We start from the raw sequence: 17,896 nt of genomic DNA on the forward strand, positions 1-17,896 counted from the left end.
CCAGAGTATTTACTTTAAAGGTTTTGAGCTACACCATTGGGTAAACCGACAGCTGCGGAGTAGCCAGACACATATAGATTCCTCTTCCCTCAGCGTGCCGTCACATTCATCATGACTCCATTCTCACAACCACATCTGTAGTGAGGGTGGCCTGAATAACAAATGACACTTTAAAATAGAACATATTTCTATTTCTTTATTTAAAATTGCACTTTTTCCCTCCTTCTCAAGCAGAGTGGCATCTACTGCACAACAGTTTGAACAGAAGGCATTTGAGTACAGAACAGTTTCTCAACCCACCCCAACTCCATTGATTAGAAGGAGTCAAATAAAGTAAGATGGGTAGTGCTTCCCCCCCCCCCCCCTTTAGGGTAGATTCAGGAAAACTCACTGGGATCAATACTGGATCCAAGTTAGATCTGTTGTTTGGAAGTCCAAAGCTGTATATTGGTTATCAGACAGACCCATTGCCTTTCCACACTACATGAATATCTTTCTTTTTTGATAAGGGGGACGACAGGGAAAGAAAAAGTGGCAGTAACTTTAAGAATGTCTGGTTTGTATTTCATATGAGTTTTTGAGGCTATAAACCCATTTCTTCAGATGCAGCAAAGTGAACTCCAAAATTCACTCTGTACTGTATTCAAAGAAATAGGTTTACACAATTAGTCTAAAAGATTGCTGCCACATTTCTTCCCCCCCCCCACTTCCATCTGTCTTTTTATGCTGCAACAAACACGTCTTCTTTAAAAACTATGTAATGTCTTAGATTCAGTTTTAGCTTCTTGCTAAAAATGTGCTAGAAACATTCCCCCCATAGCACAGCAGTGTGTTCTTATTAATCCAAAGAGCAAACTCAAGATAGCAAGAACGGCAACAAGAGAAAACATGTTGTATCTGAATGATTTGATTCAGCCTGTGAAAGCAGATGCAATTGAGAAAGCACACATTAGAAAAATCTGAATAATTATAAATCTGAATAATAGCCTGTCACAGTAGAAAGGGTATCATGCTTGATGACAAGGATCAACTTGAGCTAAGGCCATGTGGAGAAAGACAGGAATAAATCATAAGGATTATCACAAGGATGACAATGATTTGAGAAGGCAAGATTGCCATTGTTATACAAAGCCTCTAAAACAGAGTTCAAACAAATTGTGGTTCTCCAGCGGTTATAGAACTGCAACTTCTATCATGCTTCAGCACTGACTATCTTGGCTGGGCTTTAGCACAGTTGGTAAATCACTAGCAATAATAAGATCTACTGACCGAAAGGTGACCAGTTTGAAGCCTGGTCGAGGTGAATACTCGACCGTCAAGCCCAGCTCACTGTTTACCTAAGCAGTTCAAAAACGGCTTAGAGCTGTAAATAGAGAAATTAGGTACTGCTAATTGGCTGGGGAGGTATTTTACGACACCATAAAGAACAAGACCAGAAATGCAATGAGCAAAAGGAAGGTGGAAGGAGGAAGTCCTGATGGCTCTTCGTCATAGAGAATGGAGCAACAGCACCCCCCGTGACTGAATCTGAACTCAACCTCAAAGGCATCAAAACTGGACTTTGAGACAACATACCTCCTTTTTGTCTTTTCTGTTCTGTCCTGTCTGTCCAAACAGCATTGAATGTTTGCCGTGTATGTGTACTGTGATCTGCCCTGAATCCCCTTGGGGAGATAGGGCAAAATATAAATAAAGTGTTAATATTATTATTATTGGCTAGTACTGGAGCTGAAGTTCCAATAACATTTGGAGGGTGACAATTTGGCCACTTCAACAGTTACTGAAAATAAAACATGCTGGAATATTTAAGAAGACTGGGGCCCCTTCTAAACTGCCCTTTATCCCAAGATCTGATCCCAAATTATCTGCTTTAAACAGGGTTATGAGTCTCCGCTGCCAGATAAACTGGGATAAGAAGATAATCTGAGATCAGATTCTGGGATACAGGAGCAGTGTGGAAGGGGCCTTAATAAGAGAGTTTTATGTGTACCAATGAAAGTCTACTTCGGGTGTTCGTTTGTCTGTCAAATCTAAATCAGGCTAAGGCCGGCCCGAGAAGGACAGGTACTTACAAACACACCAAGAGGTTAATGGGCATAAAAGGGCAGATCTTGTCACAGTAAGTGGCTCTACTGTTAGGGGCAAGGGGAGTGCCTTCCATGGTCCTGAGGGTTAGAATTTGATGCACAGACGTTACCAGTTTACCTGCCTACTATGGAGTGAATAATTTGTTTGCTGATTTAGTTGCATCTCACCTTTCTCACAGCAATGATTGCCAAAGATATTCTGCATGTTACTCACTGTCTCAACCAGAAGCAGTGCACAGAGCTGGCCTGTCACCCCTTGGACATAGGCTGATACTGGCTGGGCCTTGATTCCAGAATTCAGGGGTGGCTGAGAGCATTTTGCTCCTCTTACCTTTCCCCACGTAAAGAAAGGAAAAGAGAATCAAAGTCAGGTCTTTTGTCAAAGGACCAAGGGGAAAGATACCACCAAGTAATTTAGCCAGGGACATGATGAATTCAGGGGGTGTCAGCATAACGAGTACCATCAGATACATTAAAAGGGATCCATTCCTTTCCATTATGAAGCCCACTCCTGCTCTGCTGTTATGTATAATTTATCTATGAGTATTTTCTTCTTCTGAACAAAAGCTGAAATTGATTTGCACTCCAAATATCAGAACTCTGCACAAAGCAAAATTTTCTTTAAAATAGTGCATCTCTCTAACTGAATATATGAGAATGAAGCTTTTTCGTGCTACTATGGTCCCACGCATAGCTGAAAAGTGCATTCACTAATTTCTAGCTTTGATCCCAGGAGAAAGGGCTCCGCAGATTAAAGGGAATGACTAAAATCATGGGCTGCTATCCAGCCTCTGGGAAGTGCATCTGAATAAGTCCATCATGGCACAAGATATTGTGCTATTAGGGCAATAATCCCACAGTTGAATTTTCAGTTGGGAGAGCAATACTATTGCTAATGATTCAGTCAAAATTTGTTGCAAAGCTAGCCCTACCGATTCATGTCTTTACATGTGAAAATATAGAAATCCAGCCTGGATTAGTAGTCTTGGTCTTCTTTGTACCAGGCAAAACAAATTCCACTGTTTTTCTGCCATCATGAGGAGCTCTACTGATGTTTTATTGACTATAACCTCCCCCACACCTTAATTTTTCAGTGCATGGTGGCTCAGAATTCACTGTCATACACGTTAAGACTCTCTTTTTTCACATAAAGCTTTTGTTTTGCTTTACATCTCAGAAATCTATTTCATGTTATTCTGATTTCCACAATAAACCAAAGGCAAAGAGGGGGGCAACTTTTGTATGCTGCAAAATAAATAAATTAAAAAACACTTGGGGCTTTCCTGCAAGGCACAGATGAATCTCATCTCACTCAAGCAAAATTAGGCTGCTTTGCCTACATGCGCTTCTTCTGACTGCAGCCACTGGAGACTAAAACACGGTCTGGTAAAGGTACCCCCGCTTGTAGGCACTCAGTGGATAAAATGTAGTCACAACAAACTTGCCATCGAATCTCTTCCCAGTAAGTGCCTGCTGAGCAGCTTTGGAATCACCAGCGTTTGTATACTCTACAAAAACCTAGAAAGAAACAGACAGGACATTAATCTCTTTTGCATTGTTTCAAAGAACAGGCAGCAGACCAAAGTAAGTTGACAGCAAGATATATTGAAGACACATGGTAGAAATTAAGTTCCCACTCTGATTCTTAACCAACCCCTTTCTACAGAAACTATCCCCTGCAATCCCTTTGCTTCTGAAATTGCAAAACAGTGACTTCCACCTTGAACCATTCACGTCCAGACTAAAACCCCTTGGCAGCATCAAGTGATAAGATTTCAGACTTACGGTAAGCAAATGACAAAGAGAAGTAAACAGTTATTGTCCTTAAGCAGAGGCTGGTTGGCCATCTGTTGGGAGTGCTTCGATTGTGTTTTCCTGAATGGCAGGGTGTTGGACTGGATGGCCCTTGTGGCCCCTGTCTACTCTAGGATGTTATGTTTCTATGATTTTCCAGAAAAACTGACATGCACATACAATTCCTCCTTATCATACTGATGTTCCTGGTGTCTAGTGATTATAAATCATACTATCATCTATTAATAATTTAAAATTGGAAATAACACCCAGGATTTTATGATTGAGTTGAAGTCCTTACTTTCTGCCTTATTTTAGTATGTTGACTTTTCTTTGGATTTTAAATACCTTGGTTTGGTCTGTTTTCCCTTTTTGTTATATTGATGTAATATTATTGCATTTTTAGAAATTTGCTTGTGTGCCACTGTATTACTGTTTTCTTTCAAGGTATAATGCCCAAACAACTCATTTGATAGGCTTCTGACAAAAGTAGTAATATATTTTAAAGTATATTTTATATTATGTATGTCATATATTTTATGCTTATAGGATCAAAGTATTATGTGCTGCAATATACATTTGTATTAAAATATATTTATTTATATATAAAAAGGTAGGTAAAGGTTTTCCCCTGATGTTAAGTCCAGTCGTGACTGACTCTGGGGGTTGGTGCTCATTTCCATTTCTAAGCCGAAGAGCCAGCGTTGTCCGCAGACACCTCCAAGGTCATGTGGCCAGCATGACTGCATGGAGTGCCGTTACCTTCCTGCCAGAGTGGTACCTATTGATCTACTCACATTTGCATGTTTTCAAACTGCTAGGTTGGCAGGAGCTGGGGCTAACAGCGGGCGCTCAGTCCACTCCCGTGATTTGAACCTGGGACCTTTTGGTCCACAAGCTCAGTGCTTTAACAAACTGTGCCACCCAGGGGCCCATTTATTTATATATACCAACAATAAATTATACTGATGCTAAAGAGTGACAAGCTAGATATGTACCCAAGGAACACCTTGGCTGCTGAAATAGCTGATTCCCTCTCCCCCGGCACCAATGTATTCCCAGTTAAAAGAGGGTAAGAGAAAAATAGTTCTGTACTATTGGATTATAATGTGAGGAAGGGTGTTCTGTGTCGCTCGCTACTCCCTTCCTAATGAAGTTATACTAGGCCTCCTTTGCGGTCCTTCTTTTGGAAAATGACTGTTGTGCAATAAAAGGTACTTGCTTTTGTTTTCCTATTGCTCTCCTTTCTTTCCACTCCCTGTGCTTTCTGATCCTGCCTAAGATTCCTGCCTATGATTCATACCATGTCTACCTGCAGAATCTGTTGTAGCTGGAAGTTGCATCCAAATACAGTCTGTAGCACATGGACATGGGAGCAACTCCATGTACATGTGCAAAGCATTTTAAATGATACTTTTCAAAACCAATGCATGAATCTGCCTAAGGATCACCCGGGACAATTGTCAGAACAGAACATAAAGTGTCTCTGAAAGCAGAGTGTGTTTATTCCACTGAAATAACAAGTTAGTCAGTAGAGCCATATATTTAAAAGGAATCAAATAAACCCCTCAACTGCATGTTTACTTACATGACCTTTGCCTGGATTTTCCTTAGGAACAAACAGGGAAACAATCTGCCCATACTTGCTACACTCTTCTTTTATATCATCCACTATATCTGTGGAAACAGAAAGAAAACTAACAACATACACTTCAAACAGGCAGTGAAATGTGGTGTTGAAGGCTTTCATAGCCGGAATCACTGTGTTGCTGTGAGTTTTCCGGGCTGTATGGCCATGTTCCAGAAGCATTCTCTCCTGACGTTTTGCCCACATCTATGGCAGGCATCCTCAGAACTCTTGTCTGTGTGAGGTTAATGTGCATGTTGTAATTGATCACCTTGATTAGCATTTAATGGCCTTGCAATTTCAAAGCCTGGCTGCTTCCTGCCTGAGAAAATGTTCTTTATTTACTGTCCTAGTTTTAGAGTTTTTTTAAATACTGGTGTAGCATCTAAAATCAGGACAGTAAATAAAGAACAAAATTCAGAAAACAGGTTTATTTATTTATTTATTATTTATTTACAGCATTTATATTCCGCCCTTCTCACCCCGAAGGGGACTCAGGGCGGATCACATTACACATATAGGCAAACATTCAATGCCTTTTTAACATAGAACAAAGACAAACAAACATAGGCTCCGAGCGGGCCTCGAACTCATGACCTCCTGGTCAGAGTGATTCATTGCAGTTAATTGCAGCTGGCTTGCTCTCCCACCTGCGCCACAGCCCGGGCCCAGACAAGGTTTCCAGACAAGAAACAATCAGAACCAGCTAACACCTCCCAACAAAGGATTTCCTCAGGAAGAAAGTAGTGAGCCTTTGAATGTGCAAGACTATTCAATGTTAATCAAGGTAGCCTATTGCCACACATATATAAACTCCACTAGCCTAGTTTCCAACAGACCTCACAATCTCTGAGGATGCCTGCCATAGATGTGGGCAAAACATCAGGAAAGAATGCTTCTGGAACATGGCCATACAGACCGGGAAACTCACAGCAACCTAGCCAGTGAAATGTTCAAGACAGAGTACAGAGGATGGGAATTCCGTTTTTGAAATGCTTGCTTAATGAAGAAAAAAAGAGATAAGGTTAGTCCGACCTGATTTGTTTCTGAGAGACCCGTGTTGATTTTTCATGAGTCTGGCATTCATTTCTAAATGCTTACAGACTGTCTCTTTAATGTACTGTTCCAGAATCTTTCCTAGTATTGATGTCAGGCTAACTAGGAGGTAGTGGTGTGGTCTTCTTTTTACTCCTTTTTGAAAATGGAGACAACATTTGCCTTCCTCCAGTCTGCTGGAATTTCTCCAGGAATTCTCAAAGATGGTTGTCAGTGGTTCTGAAATTACCTCTGCCAGTTTTTTTTAATAACCATGAATGTAATTCAACTGGCCCTGGAGACCTAAATACATTTAGATTTGCCAGATATTCCTATACTGCGTCCTTACCTATTTTGTGCTGCATTTTCTCTACTGTTCCATAATTTCCAAGTTGAGCATTGTTAACTTTTTGGGAGAAGACTGAGGCAAACAAGGTGTTGAGTAGCTCTGCCCTTCCTCTATCCCCTGTTAACATTTCACCACCACCTATATGCAGATGCTCCTTTATTTCTTTCCCTGTCTCATTGCTTGCTGCCTCCCTCCCCCTGGGCAATGAGAAATCAGGCATATCCAGAGGGAAAGGGGCACTCTCCCCCTTCCTTTCTTGCCCACAACGAGGTACACCCCACCCCCTTCACCCACAGGGAACATAACCTATTTTCCTCCATTAGCAGGGGACCAACAATACATTTCCCAATGCATTTCAGAATATAGTATGTGAAAACAGTGCACTGACCTTCAAATTCTTCTTCACTTTGAAAAGAAGCATCATTCAAAATATTCAGCAGCCTTAACACAGGACTTGGAAGCATCACCAGATCTTCAGTATGGGGAGCTATTCAAATAGCAGAAATACAGGTAGAAGTCATCATTATATATAACTGATAAACAGTATGTTGTTACAAAGAGTTAATCACAGAACTGGAAGAGACCACAAGGGCTGTTCAATTTAACCTGTCACGCAGAAAAGTATAATCAAAGCATTCCTGATAGATGCCCATCCAGCCTCTGCTTAAAAACCTATAGAGGAGATTCTACTAAGTTCCAAAGTAGCATATTCTACATCTCTTACTGTCAGAAAATTCTTTGTAATGTTTAGGTGGAATCTCTTTGCCTGCAATTTGAATCCATTGCTCCTAGTTTCATGGATAGTAGAAAACAAGCGTGTCCCCTCGCTAATGTGATATCCTTTTAAATAAACATGGCTATTGTGTGCTCCCTCGGCCTTTTTTTATACAAGCTAAACATATCCACCTCTCTAACCTGCACCTCATAGCGGTTGGTTTCTCTCCTCTGAACACATTCAAGCTTATCAATATCCTTCTTCTTAAATTGTGATGTCTAGAACTGGACACAGCATTCCAGATGAAATCTGACCGAAGCAGAATAGAATGGAACCATGACTTCCTTTGATCTAGACCAGTGATTCCCAAAGTGGGTGCTACCACCCCCTGGTGGGCAATGCAGGTACTTATATCTTTCTGTTTAATTGCTATTAAAAAATTTTAAAAAATAATTTCTAGGGCGCTGAGTAATATTTTTTCTGGAAAGGGGGCGGTAGGCCAAATAAGTCTGGGAACCACTGATCTAGACATTACACTCTACTGATGTACCCTAGAATTGCATTGGCTTTTTTAGCTGCCTCATCACATTGTTGACTCATGTTCAGCTTGTGGTCCACTAAGATTCCTAGATCCCTTTCACAAGGACTTTTTTGCTTCTAACAAATATCAGGATATTTAAAATCTCCTCACTATTACATATCTCCCTGTGATTATGTGGTCATCCGTTCTAGGAAGACACCACCCAGTCCTCAGTCTGGCTTGGAGATCTGTAGTATACCTCAACAATGGCATCCCTGTATTTTCATCCCCCCTCAATTCTTACCCAGATACTCCCAGCTTCCAGAATTTAAGTCATGGGTCTTCTCATAGGTGTAAATATTTTTAACATACTATACCTACTACTTTTCTGTTCAGTCTATTTTTCAGAAATAGTTTATCACTCTCTATTACTGCATTCCAATCATAAGATTCATCTCACGAGGTTTCACGGATGCCAGTTATATCAGATTTGCTTTGTTGTATTAGTTGATGTCCATTTTTTTATTTCCCATGCTTTATGCATTAGTAGGTAGACACTGAAGAGTATGGGCAACTCCCCAGCTGGTTATTTAAGGTTATTTCCTTATTTTGTAATTTTGCCCAGTTCTTCCTAGAACAGTTGGGACATTCACTCTTGCCTACAGGTATATTGTCTGCCTCCTGCAGATAAGACAGTTGTTTGAACTGACCCAGCTCTATTCTCATAGTAATAAATTTTCTATTTTTTTAAAAAATCACATACCAATTACCACCACTTTTACCTAAAGAGATCATGCTAGTTATGTTCAGCACCCTATCCCCTTGCCTTGGTTCAAAACATGATCACGTGGGAGATAGATGGATGAATTAAGCAACCAGTTAAAATGGATCTACTGCCAAAGAGTCCATTAGAAGGCAAAGTTCTGTTTTTGAATTGTTTCTTAGCTTGATGAAGAGAAGGGATTGAAAATATTGTACGTTAAATGAAAGTTGGACTTGGACTAGTGAAATACAGGATAACCTACCAAAAGGAATGCTGAAGAAAGGACTGCACAAGGCCTTTGCAGCAGAAACTCTTTTTTCTTGGTCATTATGAAGCATGCTGGAAAGGAAACACAGGATTTAATTTACTGTAATGTTAAGGGTAATGAAGTCTAGAAAACAGTAAAACTAAAATGAATATAACTACAGCTCTATGCCTTGCAAGGTGAGACAACATTTTCAAGAGCTCACAAAATAAGAGAAGGAAAGAGAATAAGAAAACACTTTCACTTTTTGCTCATTATTTTTTTTCCATATCCAGTCACAGTAACATAGCAGAACAAATGAAGCCTCAAAGCCACAAACTAAACTCACAAATTCAACAACTATAGATTGCCTTCATGAATTAAAAGTGACTTAATCAACTTTAACGTTGTAAGTGTGTCATCTACTTGGCCTAGACTTAGAGTGATTCTATAAATGAAAAGACTTCCAATAGACATGATCTTCAACTGTTCAGATCTTGTAACCTCATGGCAATAGATTTGTTGACTGAGTAAATTCACCTGTATGATGTATTTTGTACTTCCTTCCACTTTACTGAACATTACAATTTCTTCCAATAAGTCATTTCATCTTATGATATGCCCAAAGTATAATAGCCTCAGTTTCATCATTCTGACTTCTAGTAAGAATTCAGCTTGATTTGTCTTCAAACCTGTTTTTTTCTTTTTGGCAGACCACTGTAGCTATATAAGCCTTCTCCGGTACTACATTTCATGTATTTTCTCCTGTGATGGCTTTCTTCACTTTGATATTTAGTTACATATATGCTTAAGGATCTTATGTATTTCATTTACAATTGCATTTCCAACGCTTAGTTCTATTTTGATTTCTTGACGATATTGTTCCCTCCCACAACAAAGACACCTCCTTCCTCTTAATCTTGTTGTCATGACTCCTCCTTATAGTCATAACACTGGGGTGGGGAAATGTGTTAGTAGTAAATGTGAAGGGGTCATATGGCAGGAACCTAAAAGCATCATCAGGAAACAATAAATGTTAATTGCCCATAGATTGTGGGAAGGGAGGAAAGTCCTTTATTTCACTGCGTTACAGGAGATGAATATGATTTATGAACCTGGTTACAATTTACATGTAAGCCTTTATATAGGTAAACACAGTCATTCCGTTACAGACAAGTCTTTTGAAGCCTTTCTTGATAATATAATATGCTTCAATCCACGGTTTTTCTAATTCACAGTTGATTCGGTATAATACAAACTTATTATTTGTTGTTAACTGCTGCCAGATTGACTTTGACTTATGACATTCCCATGAATGAGAGACCTTCAAGTCACCTTATCATCAACAGCCCTGCTCAGGTCTGGTAGACTCTGTGCCATGACTTCGATTGAGTGTATCCATCTCTAGGCTAAATGTAGATAGATAAGTAGTTTTAAAAAACATATAACCTTAACAAAAACTTGCTTGCATGTTTTATTTTTCTTGTGTAACTATATATAAAGGCAGTTCTCTAGTTATGAACAGGATAGGTTCTGCAAGTTTATTCTTAATTTGAATTTGGAACAAGTACAACTTCAGCCAAATGTATGTATTAATGTATGTATGTACGTTCGGGCTTTGGATAGTACAGGGAAGGGTTAACAACCCTTTTGTGTTTGTTCTGATGTCTATGTCCCTGTTCAGAAGATTTCACCTCACTTTCTGTCCCTGTGATATTTCGATTTTGAAAAAAATGGGTTGTTTTGAAAACAAGGATTGGATAAAGCTTCAGTGGGGAGGAGTTTGTTAAGTCGGATGTTTATAGCTCAGGGACTGCCTGTAAATGCTTTTCTGAATCAAAATATTAGAAAATAAATTTCCATAGATACTGATATTTTGAGGTCAGACTTTGCATTATATCAGTTTTCTATAGATTTCAGAGAACTATCACTTCTCTTCTGTTGAGTACTTTGCTACATTTCTTCTTAGATTGTCATTTTTAGATTAAATAACATGGAACTATCTGATTGAAAATGTCCAATTGCCATCTACTTTAATCTGGTGACCCCAAACATTGCAATGTCTATATACAGTAGAGTCTCACTTATCCAAGCTAAACGGGCCGGCAGAAGCTTGGATAAGCGAATATCTTGGATAATAAGGAGGGATTAAGGAAAAGCCTATTAAATGTCAAATTAGGTTATGATTTTACAAATTAAGCACCAAAACATCATGTTAGACAACAAATTTGACAGAAAAAGTAGTTCAATACGCAGTAATGTTATGTTGTAATTACTGTATTTATGAATTTAGCACCAAAATATCATGATATATTGAAAACATTGACTACAAAAATGGCTTGGATAATCCAGAAGCTTGGATAAGCGAGGCTTGGATAAGTGAGACTCTACTGTATTCTGTTTTTACTTTACAATGTCTAGCTCAGTGGTGCAGAACCTGCAGCCTTCCACATATTTTGGACTTCATCTCCATGAATTCCTGGTTATTAGATAAGCTGCCTAGGGTTTCTGGGAGTTTGAGTCTCAAACACCTGAAGGGCTGCATTACTGGTCTAGCTTATTCTCAACCTCTCTTACACACTCAGACTCTCTTATCATATTAGGTTTGTATCAGAAAGAGGGAGTAAAACTTTAAATAAAGACATCCTATTGGCTGAACACACGGCTGACCTTACTAATGGGATGCACGTTAGTAGAGAGAAAGACTATGTTGTTGTTTATTCATTCATTGCTTCCGACTCTTTGGGACTTCATGGACCAGTCCACGCCAGAACTCTCTGTCGGCTATCGCCACTCCCAGCTCCTTCAAGATCAAACCAATCACTTTAAGGATACCATCCATCCATCTTGCCCTTGGTTGGCCCCTTTCCATTTTCCTTCCATTTTCCATAGCATTATCTTCTCCAAGCTTTCCTGTTTTCTCATTATGTGGCCAAAGTACTTCATCTTTGCCTCTAATATCCTTCCCTTCAGTGAACGGCTGGGCATTATTTCCTGGAGTATGGATTGGTGGGCTCTTCTTGCGGTCCAAGGCACTCTCAGAATTTTCCTCCAACACTACAGTTCAAAAGCATCTATTTTCCTTCACTTGGCCTTCCTTATGGTCCAGCTCTCGCATCCATAGGTTACTATGAGGAATACCATTGCTTTAACTATGCGGACCTTTGCTGCCAGTGTGATGTCTCTATTCTTTACTATTTTATTGAGATTGGTCATTGCTCTCCTCCCAAGAAGCAAATGTCTTCTTGGTTACAGTCTGCGTCTGTAGTAATCTTCACTCCTAGAAAGATAAAATTTGTCACTGCCTCCATGTTTTCTCCCTCTGTTTACCAGTTATCAATCAGTCTGTTGCCATAATCTTGGTTTTTTAATGTTTAACTGCAACCCAGCTTTTGCACTTTCTTCTTTCACCTTGGTTATACGGCTCCTCAGCTCCTCCTCACTTTCAGCCATCAAAGTGGCATCATCTGTATATCTTAGATTGTTAATTTTCTTCCAGCAATTTTAACTCCAGCCTTGGATTCATCAAGCTCCACACATCACATGATGAGTTCTGTATACAAGACTATAGCTGCATGTTATATGCATATTTTTACACCACTGTTTTTATGTTATTTTAGAAATAAGAAAGAAAAATGTGACTATAAAAGCTGCTAGCTGAATGTCTTTCACTCATGGCTCTCTATACAAACCCCCGGAGGATAAGAAAGATTAAAGGAAGACTTACTAGAAATATAAGCTGATAAAATACAAAATATTACTGCATGTTTATTTACTCACTACATAATATATCTTGTAAGAATGACACTAGAGGCAACACCCCTCCCCCCAAATGATTAATAAAAAAATCAGCTTGGCTATCCTGATTTCCACCTATTTTCAAATGGATATATTCTGTTTTTAAGATTGTGATATGCCAGACTTTATCCAGTCACTGCTTTTAAATAATGATAAATCCATTTTCCAAGTACATGGTTCAGTAATATTAGCATCCATTAAAAGATGAAATACAAACACTTTATGGAAAGGAAATAGTACTTCAGGAGCTATCTTGTTAATGAGTCAGCTGATACTGGGGTCCAATAATCTTACTAGAGCTTTCCTGAAGCTCACCTGACAGAATGCCCTGAACTGTTTTCAATGAGCTGAGCCTCTGAAACCATACAGAATGTGGTCCCCAGTTCTTATTTCCAAAAAATCAATTTGCAAAGCAAAGCAGCTTAAGATTTTATCAGGCAAGCTGAATTATACGTTATACTGGTTTGCCTCAAAAAAATGCAAGTATGAAAAAATGCAATTTCTGTACGAAATTGGGCCCAAAAAGGCAATAGAAGTTTTTAAAAGGTGCTCAGTTTCCAGCTACAAAATTAATTTGCAAAAAAAAATCGGAAAAGCAAATCCAGAACAAAAAAATAATTTTTTTGCTGTCTTTTCTCCTCACTGATCAGGCAAGGATACTCAGAGAACATGGAACATTAAAATGTTAATTATGAGTGTGCCCAAAATGCAATTTATCTAATTGTCATTGGTAGTTTGACTTATTGTTTGTTGGCAAAAATATGGTAACATTTTTAATAATACATGGAAATGGCAATGGCAAATATTCTATTTACATAATTGCCCCTAGCGGAGCCCACCCCTTCTTCAAACCTTCAAGGATGACAATTCCGGTCTTGGAAAGTAGCATATTCCATGGGTGAACTGTATTTAGAATGCTGTCTTAGAGTTGGAGGATACGATCTTCTAGAAAAAGAAGAAAACACTGCATAAGCTATTCTCCTTTCACACGTCCTGGAACATCATACCTTTTAAGGAGGTCTCGGAGGTGATAGGCCGGGATGGCAGAATTTACCATATTTTTGCTGGCAAAAACATGATCAATAATGGCAGAATTATTTGCCTAGAAAGGAGATGAAGAAATAAAAAAAGGAAGGAAGGAAACAACATTGACAGGAAAAACACATTTTTACTCCTAATATCTGATCTTCTTGGTTGATCATGCTATAAGCTACCGTTAGATATTACTACCAGATCCATGTCTCCATGTTGGGATAATATTCAAAATTGCTCAACAGTACAATTTCACATTAGCAATGGCAGTGAAATATGTTAAGAACATTTAATCTGTTCCTAAAATAGCCCATGTGAAATCTGCTATGCTTCTCCTCTCTTCGGAGATCTGAATACTTCATTCAGCCAACACCATGGCATATACATCAATACACTCTGGGTTTTTCTGAGTGGAAAGAGCAAGTACATTTGATTCTATGTGTTACTTTAAGATCCTGCAAGTTAACAATGGGCCTCCTCCATGCCGGCAGCTTCTTATGTTCCAATAACAAGTATCAATTTCAGCCATTCTGATTTCAAGTAAATTGTAAGCCATTTCTCATAGAGTTGCTATGATAGATAGAGTACCTACCATTCTAGCATATCAAGGAGGGTAGAAGGTTCATTACAAAAGTAAGAAAAGTGTGGCTCAAAAGTCGCATGTTGTGTCTGCACGCAACTCCCCTCCCCATATACTAATCCAGGCTGTTTTTGTGACCATCCAAAAATATTTCTATTCTTGCATGCAGTTTAATATTACAGGGCTCCTCACCCCATCCAGCATTAGCCTTTCCACCAAAAAAAAAACCTAGAAGATTCTCCATATAATTTGAATATTTCTGGACCTGTTGCAGCCTATGTTGGGTGTTGAAGGCAAATATTTGGCCCTCAGGCCTGACAGTTGTTAACCTGTCTTAGTATTTCACCTGCATGGCAATTAAAACTAGAATCAAACATCAAGAAATTTAGGGATTAAACCTTCAACAGTAATGGATCTCTTTGGAAAAATCCTGCAGAGAGACTCACCCTCCATTCTGGACATTGGACAGTATGTTTCAGTTTCATTCCTGAGAACATCTCCAGTAATACTACTCCAAGACTCCAGAGATCTACAGCAGATGTACATTCAATTCCTCCTTGCATACCTGTCTTGGACAGGTAGTTCTGCAGCTCAGCTTCAGGAGCCCGATACCCATCTGTCTGAATATATTTGACATCCTATGGAGAAGTAAGAGTATTTTAGGACTGAAAATTAAAATCAAATATCATATAGTTGCATGCTTACATCACCTTCTCTAGTCACTACTTCACATTGTCTACTTGAACTGCTTCAACAGAATTCAAAAGGCGCTATGAAATGCATGCCTCTAATCAATCCCAATAGTTCATTACATTATTTTAAAAATACACTCTCCCAAATAAAATCCGAGCAGGTACACAATAATTTTGTATTATAATTTAATTTTATATTATTTGAAGTGGAAGGGAAATTGATGGTCTACTTGAGACAGGAATATTTCAATGTTAATCAATGGAAATCAAGTTAACTCCTCACTCTGAGTGATTTGGAAAAACAGGTAGGCTGCACAGACCCTGACAGAGTGTCGGGATTGATACTTTTCTTTGCCAGTCTTCTACTTTGATAAACATGCAGGAGAAAGGAGAAGCAAAGAAACAAGAACCTCTCACAGAAGTAACAAGCATTTTCTCTGTGCTTTCTTTGGTTACTAGTTTCTGCAAGCTTGGTCAAAGACAAGTCTTGCAAACCTGTTTGCCAAATGCACAATTTGAGATACATGTACCACAAATAGTGATCCTGCTTAAGCTGATTGCAAAAGAAATAACCCAGCAAATGGGAAAGCATGAGGTTGCAGGTATACTTAAGTGTCAAGCGAACCTGAACGCTCATACCTTTCTGCAATGTTCTTGTTTGTCCCTCCATCAAATTCCTTGCCACTGAAGAAAGTTCAAGAAATATTGCCTAACTGATTTAGTTTGGTGTGACCAACCTGATTCCCTTCCTTGAAGCTGAGTCCAAAGTCAATGAGCTTGAAACATTCCTCCTTTGCGCTCCAGAGGATGTTGCGTGGCTTCAGGTCTGCATGCACATAGCCTTTGTAGTGAAGGAACTCCAAAGCTTCCAGAATGTCTCTAGCACAGTGTTGGGTGACCCACATGGAGCAGCCTTTCTGACTGGAATACACAAGCAGTTCTGACACACTGACATCCAGCAGCTCCAATAAAAGGCAGTATGAGGGACCTCTGAGAGAGGAGCAGTTGGAGAATACACCATAGAGGGTCACTACAAGCAGGAGAGATTGAAAATATATTGGCAAGAATTGTACTGTGTAGAACCAGTTTAATAGACCTTTCTCATGTTTTTATGATAGACCCAATTAGGAAATGACATTTATAACTCTGCCATGGTTTTTAACTTTGAATGTGTTTTAATGGTTTTTAACTGGGAATTTTAAAATACTGTTTATATTTAATCCTGTTTGAATGTTTGTGTATTTTAAATGGTTCTGCTGACGCTTTTATGTTAAGTCGCTTTGAGACCCCTTCAGGGGAGATAAAGCAGTGTATCAATAAATATAATAACAACAAACTAGGAAAAAGAAATCGTGTTACATTGCGTTATTAGCCACTTAAGTCCCAACAAGTAGGGGGGGTTATAAAAAAAGATGATAATAATGTTTGCACTCTGCACCCAGGCATAAACATGGGGTTGTTGTATGTTTTCCGGGCTGTATGGCCATGTTCCAGAAGTATTCTCTCCTGACGTTTCACCCACATCTATGGCAGGCATCCTCAGAGGTTGTACCTCACAACCTCTGAGGATGCCTGCCATAGATGTGGGCGAAACGTCAAGAGAGAATACTTCTGGAACATGGCCATACAGCCCGGAAAACCTACAACAACCCAGTGATTCCGGCCATGAAAGCCTTCGACAACACAATTTAAACATGGCTGTGTTTGTATAGGGTAAAGGTTAGGTAAAGTTTTCCCCCTGACATTAAGTCTAGTCATGTCCGACTCTGAGGGTTGGTGCTCACCTCCATTTCTAAGCCAAAGAGCTGGTGTTGTCCATAGACACCTCCTAGGACATGTGGCCAGCATGACTGCATGGAGCGCCGGAGCGGTACCTATTGATCTACTCACATTTGCATGTTTTCGAACTGCTAGGTAGGCAGAAGCTGGGGCTAACTGCGGGAGCTCACCCCACTCCCCGGTTCAAACATTAAATCTTCCGATCAACAAGTTCAGCAGCTCAGCGGTTTAATCCACTGCGCCACCGAGGGCTCCCGGTGTTTGTATATGGGACCTCAAACTGACCCCACAAATTTCATAGGATTTTCTTACACACGGAATACTCAAGTTTTTCCCTTTCAAATGCAGGCTACAGAACACATGATGTTTAATGCTTCCATCCAAGCACTAAACATGGTTGACTCTGCCTAGCTTCCCAGAAGATGCCAGCTCTGGGCCTTGAGGGTGTTCAGGCCTGTTCTAGCGCTGGCTGGGAGAGACAATAGGCAGCAGAAAGCTACTTGAGAAGCATCTCTTAATTACGCATGCGCAGCCCCCCTCCCCACAGATGCCGGCTCCCCACTGCGCATGCTTACCGATGTTGCGGTGGCCCCTCAGCTCCTCCAGGGCGGCGCGCTCCTTGCGGAAGCCGTAGGCCTCGGGAGCCGGCGGCCCAGCGCCCGGCGGGAGGAAGGCCTTGATGGCGGCCGGAGGGGCGCGGGGGTGGTTGAGGCAGCGCGCCTGGAAGACGGCGGCCGAGGAGCCGCGGCCCAGCGGGGCCTCCACCCGCCACAGCCGGCCCAGCGCCTCCACCACCGCCGCCATCATGCGGGAGGCGGGAAAGGGCAGGGCAGGCGCGAGGCGTCACATCTGCGCGAGCCCTGCTTCGGGAGGGAGGGGGA

General features: G+C 40.2%; 1 protein-coding gene across 1 annotated transcript; it reads right to left on the reverse strand.

The window, feature by feature from the left end:
* Positions 1-183: 183 nt before the first annotated feature.
* Positions 184-17,822, reverse strand: uhmk1 (U2AF homology motif kinase 1). The gene is made up of 8 exons (XM_062977812.1): positions 17,591-17,822; positions 15,974-16,266; positions 14,991-15,182; positions 13,940-14,034; positions 9,153-9,229; positions 7,281-7,379; positions 5,470-5,558; positions 184-3,605 (listed from the first exon to the last, which is right to left on the reverse strand). The coding sequence occupies exons 1-8, from the start codon at positions 17,820-17,822 to the stop codon at positions 3,459-3,461; spliced, it is 1,224 nt and encodes a 407-aa protein (XP_062833882.1). The 3' UTR covers positions 184-3,458.
* Between the last annotated feature and the right edge of the window lie 74 nt (positions 17,823-17,896).

Source organism: Anolis carolinensis, chromosome 4 (genome assembly GCF_035594765.1).
Source record: "Anolis carolinensis isolate JA03-04 chromosome 4, rAnoCar3.1.pri, whole genome shotgun sequence".
Lineage (NCBI taxonomy): Eukaryota > Metazoa > Chordata > Lepidosauria > Squamata > Dactyloidae > Anolis > Anolis carolinensis.

Excerpts from the sequence above, each read along its gene's own strand:
- uhmk1 (XM_062977812.1), bottom strand. The coding sequence starts at position 17,822 with ATGATGGCGGCGGTGGTGGAGGCGCTGGGCCGGCTGTGGCGGGTGGAG. Across the intron at positions 15,183-15,973 it reads GCTTCAAGGAAGGGAATCAG|GATGTCAAATATATTCAGAC; the intron begins GTTGGTCACACC and ends ACTTCTCCATAG. Across the intron at positions 7,380-9,152 it reads TTTCTTCAGCATTCCTTTTG|CTCCCCATACTGAAGATCTG; the intron begins GTAGGTTATCCT and ends CTATTTGAATAG.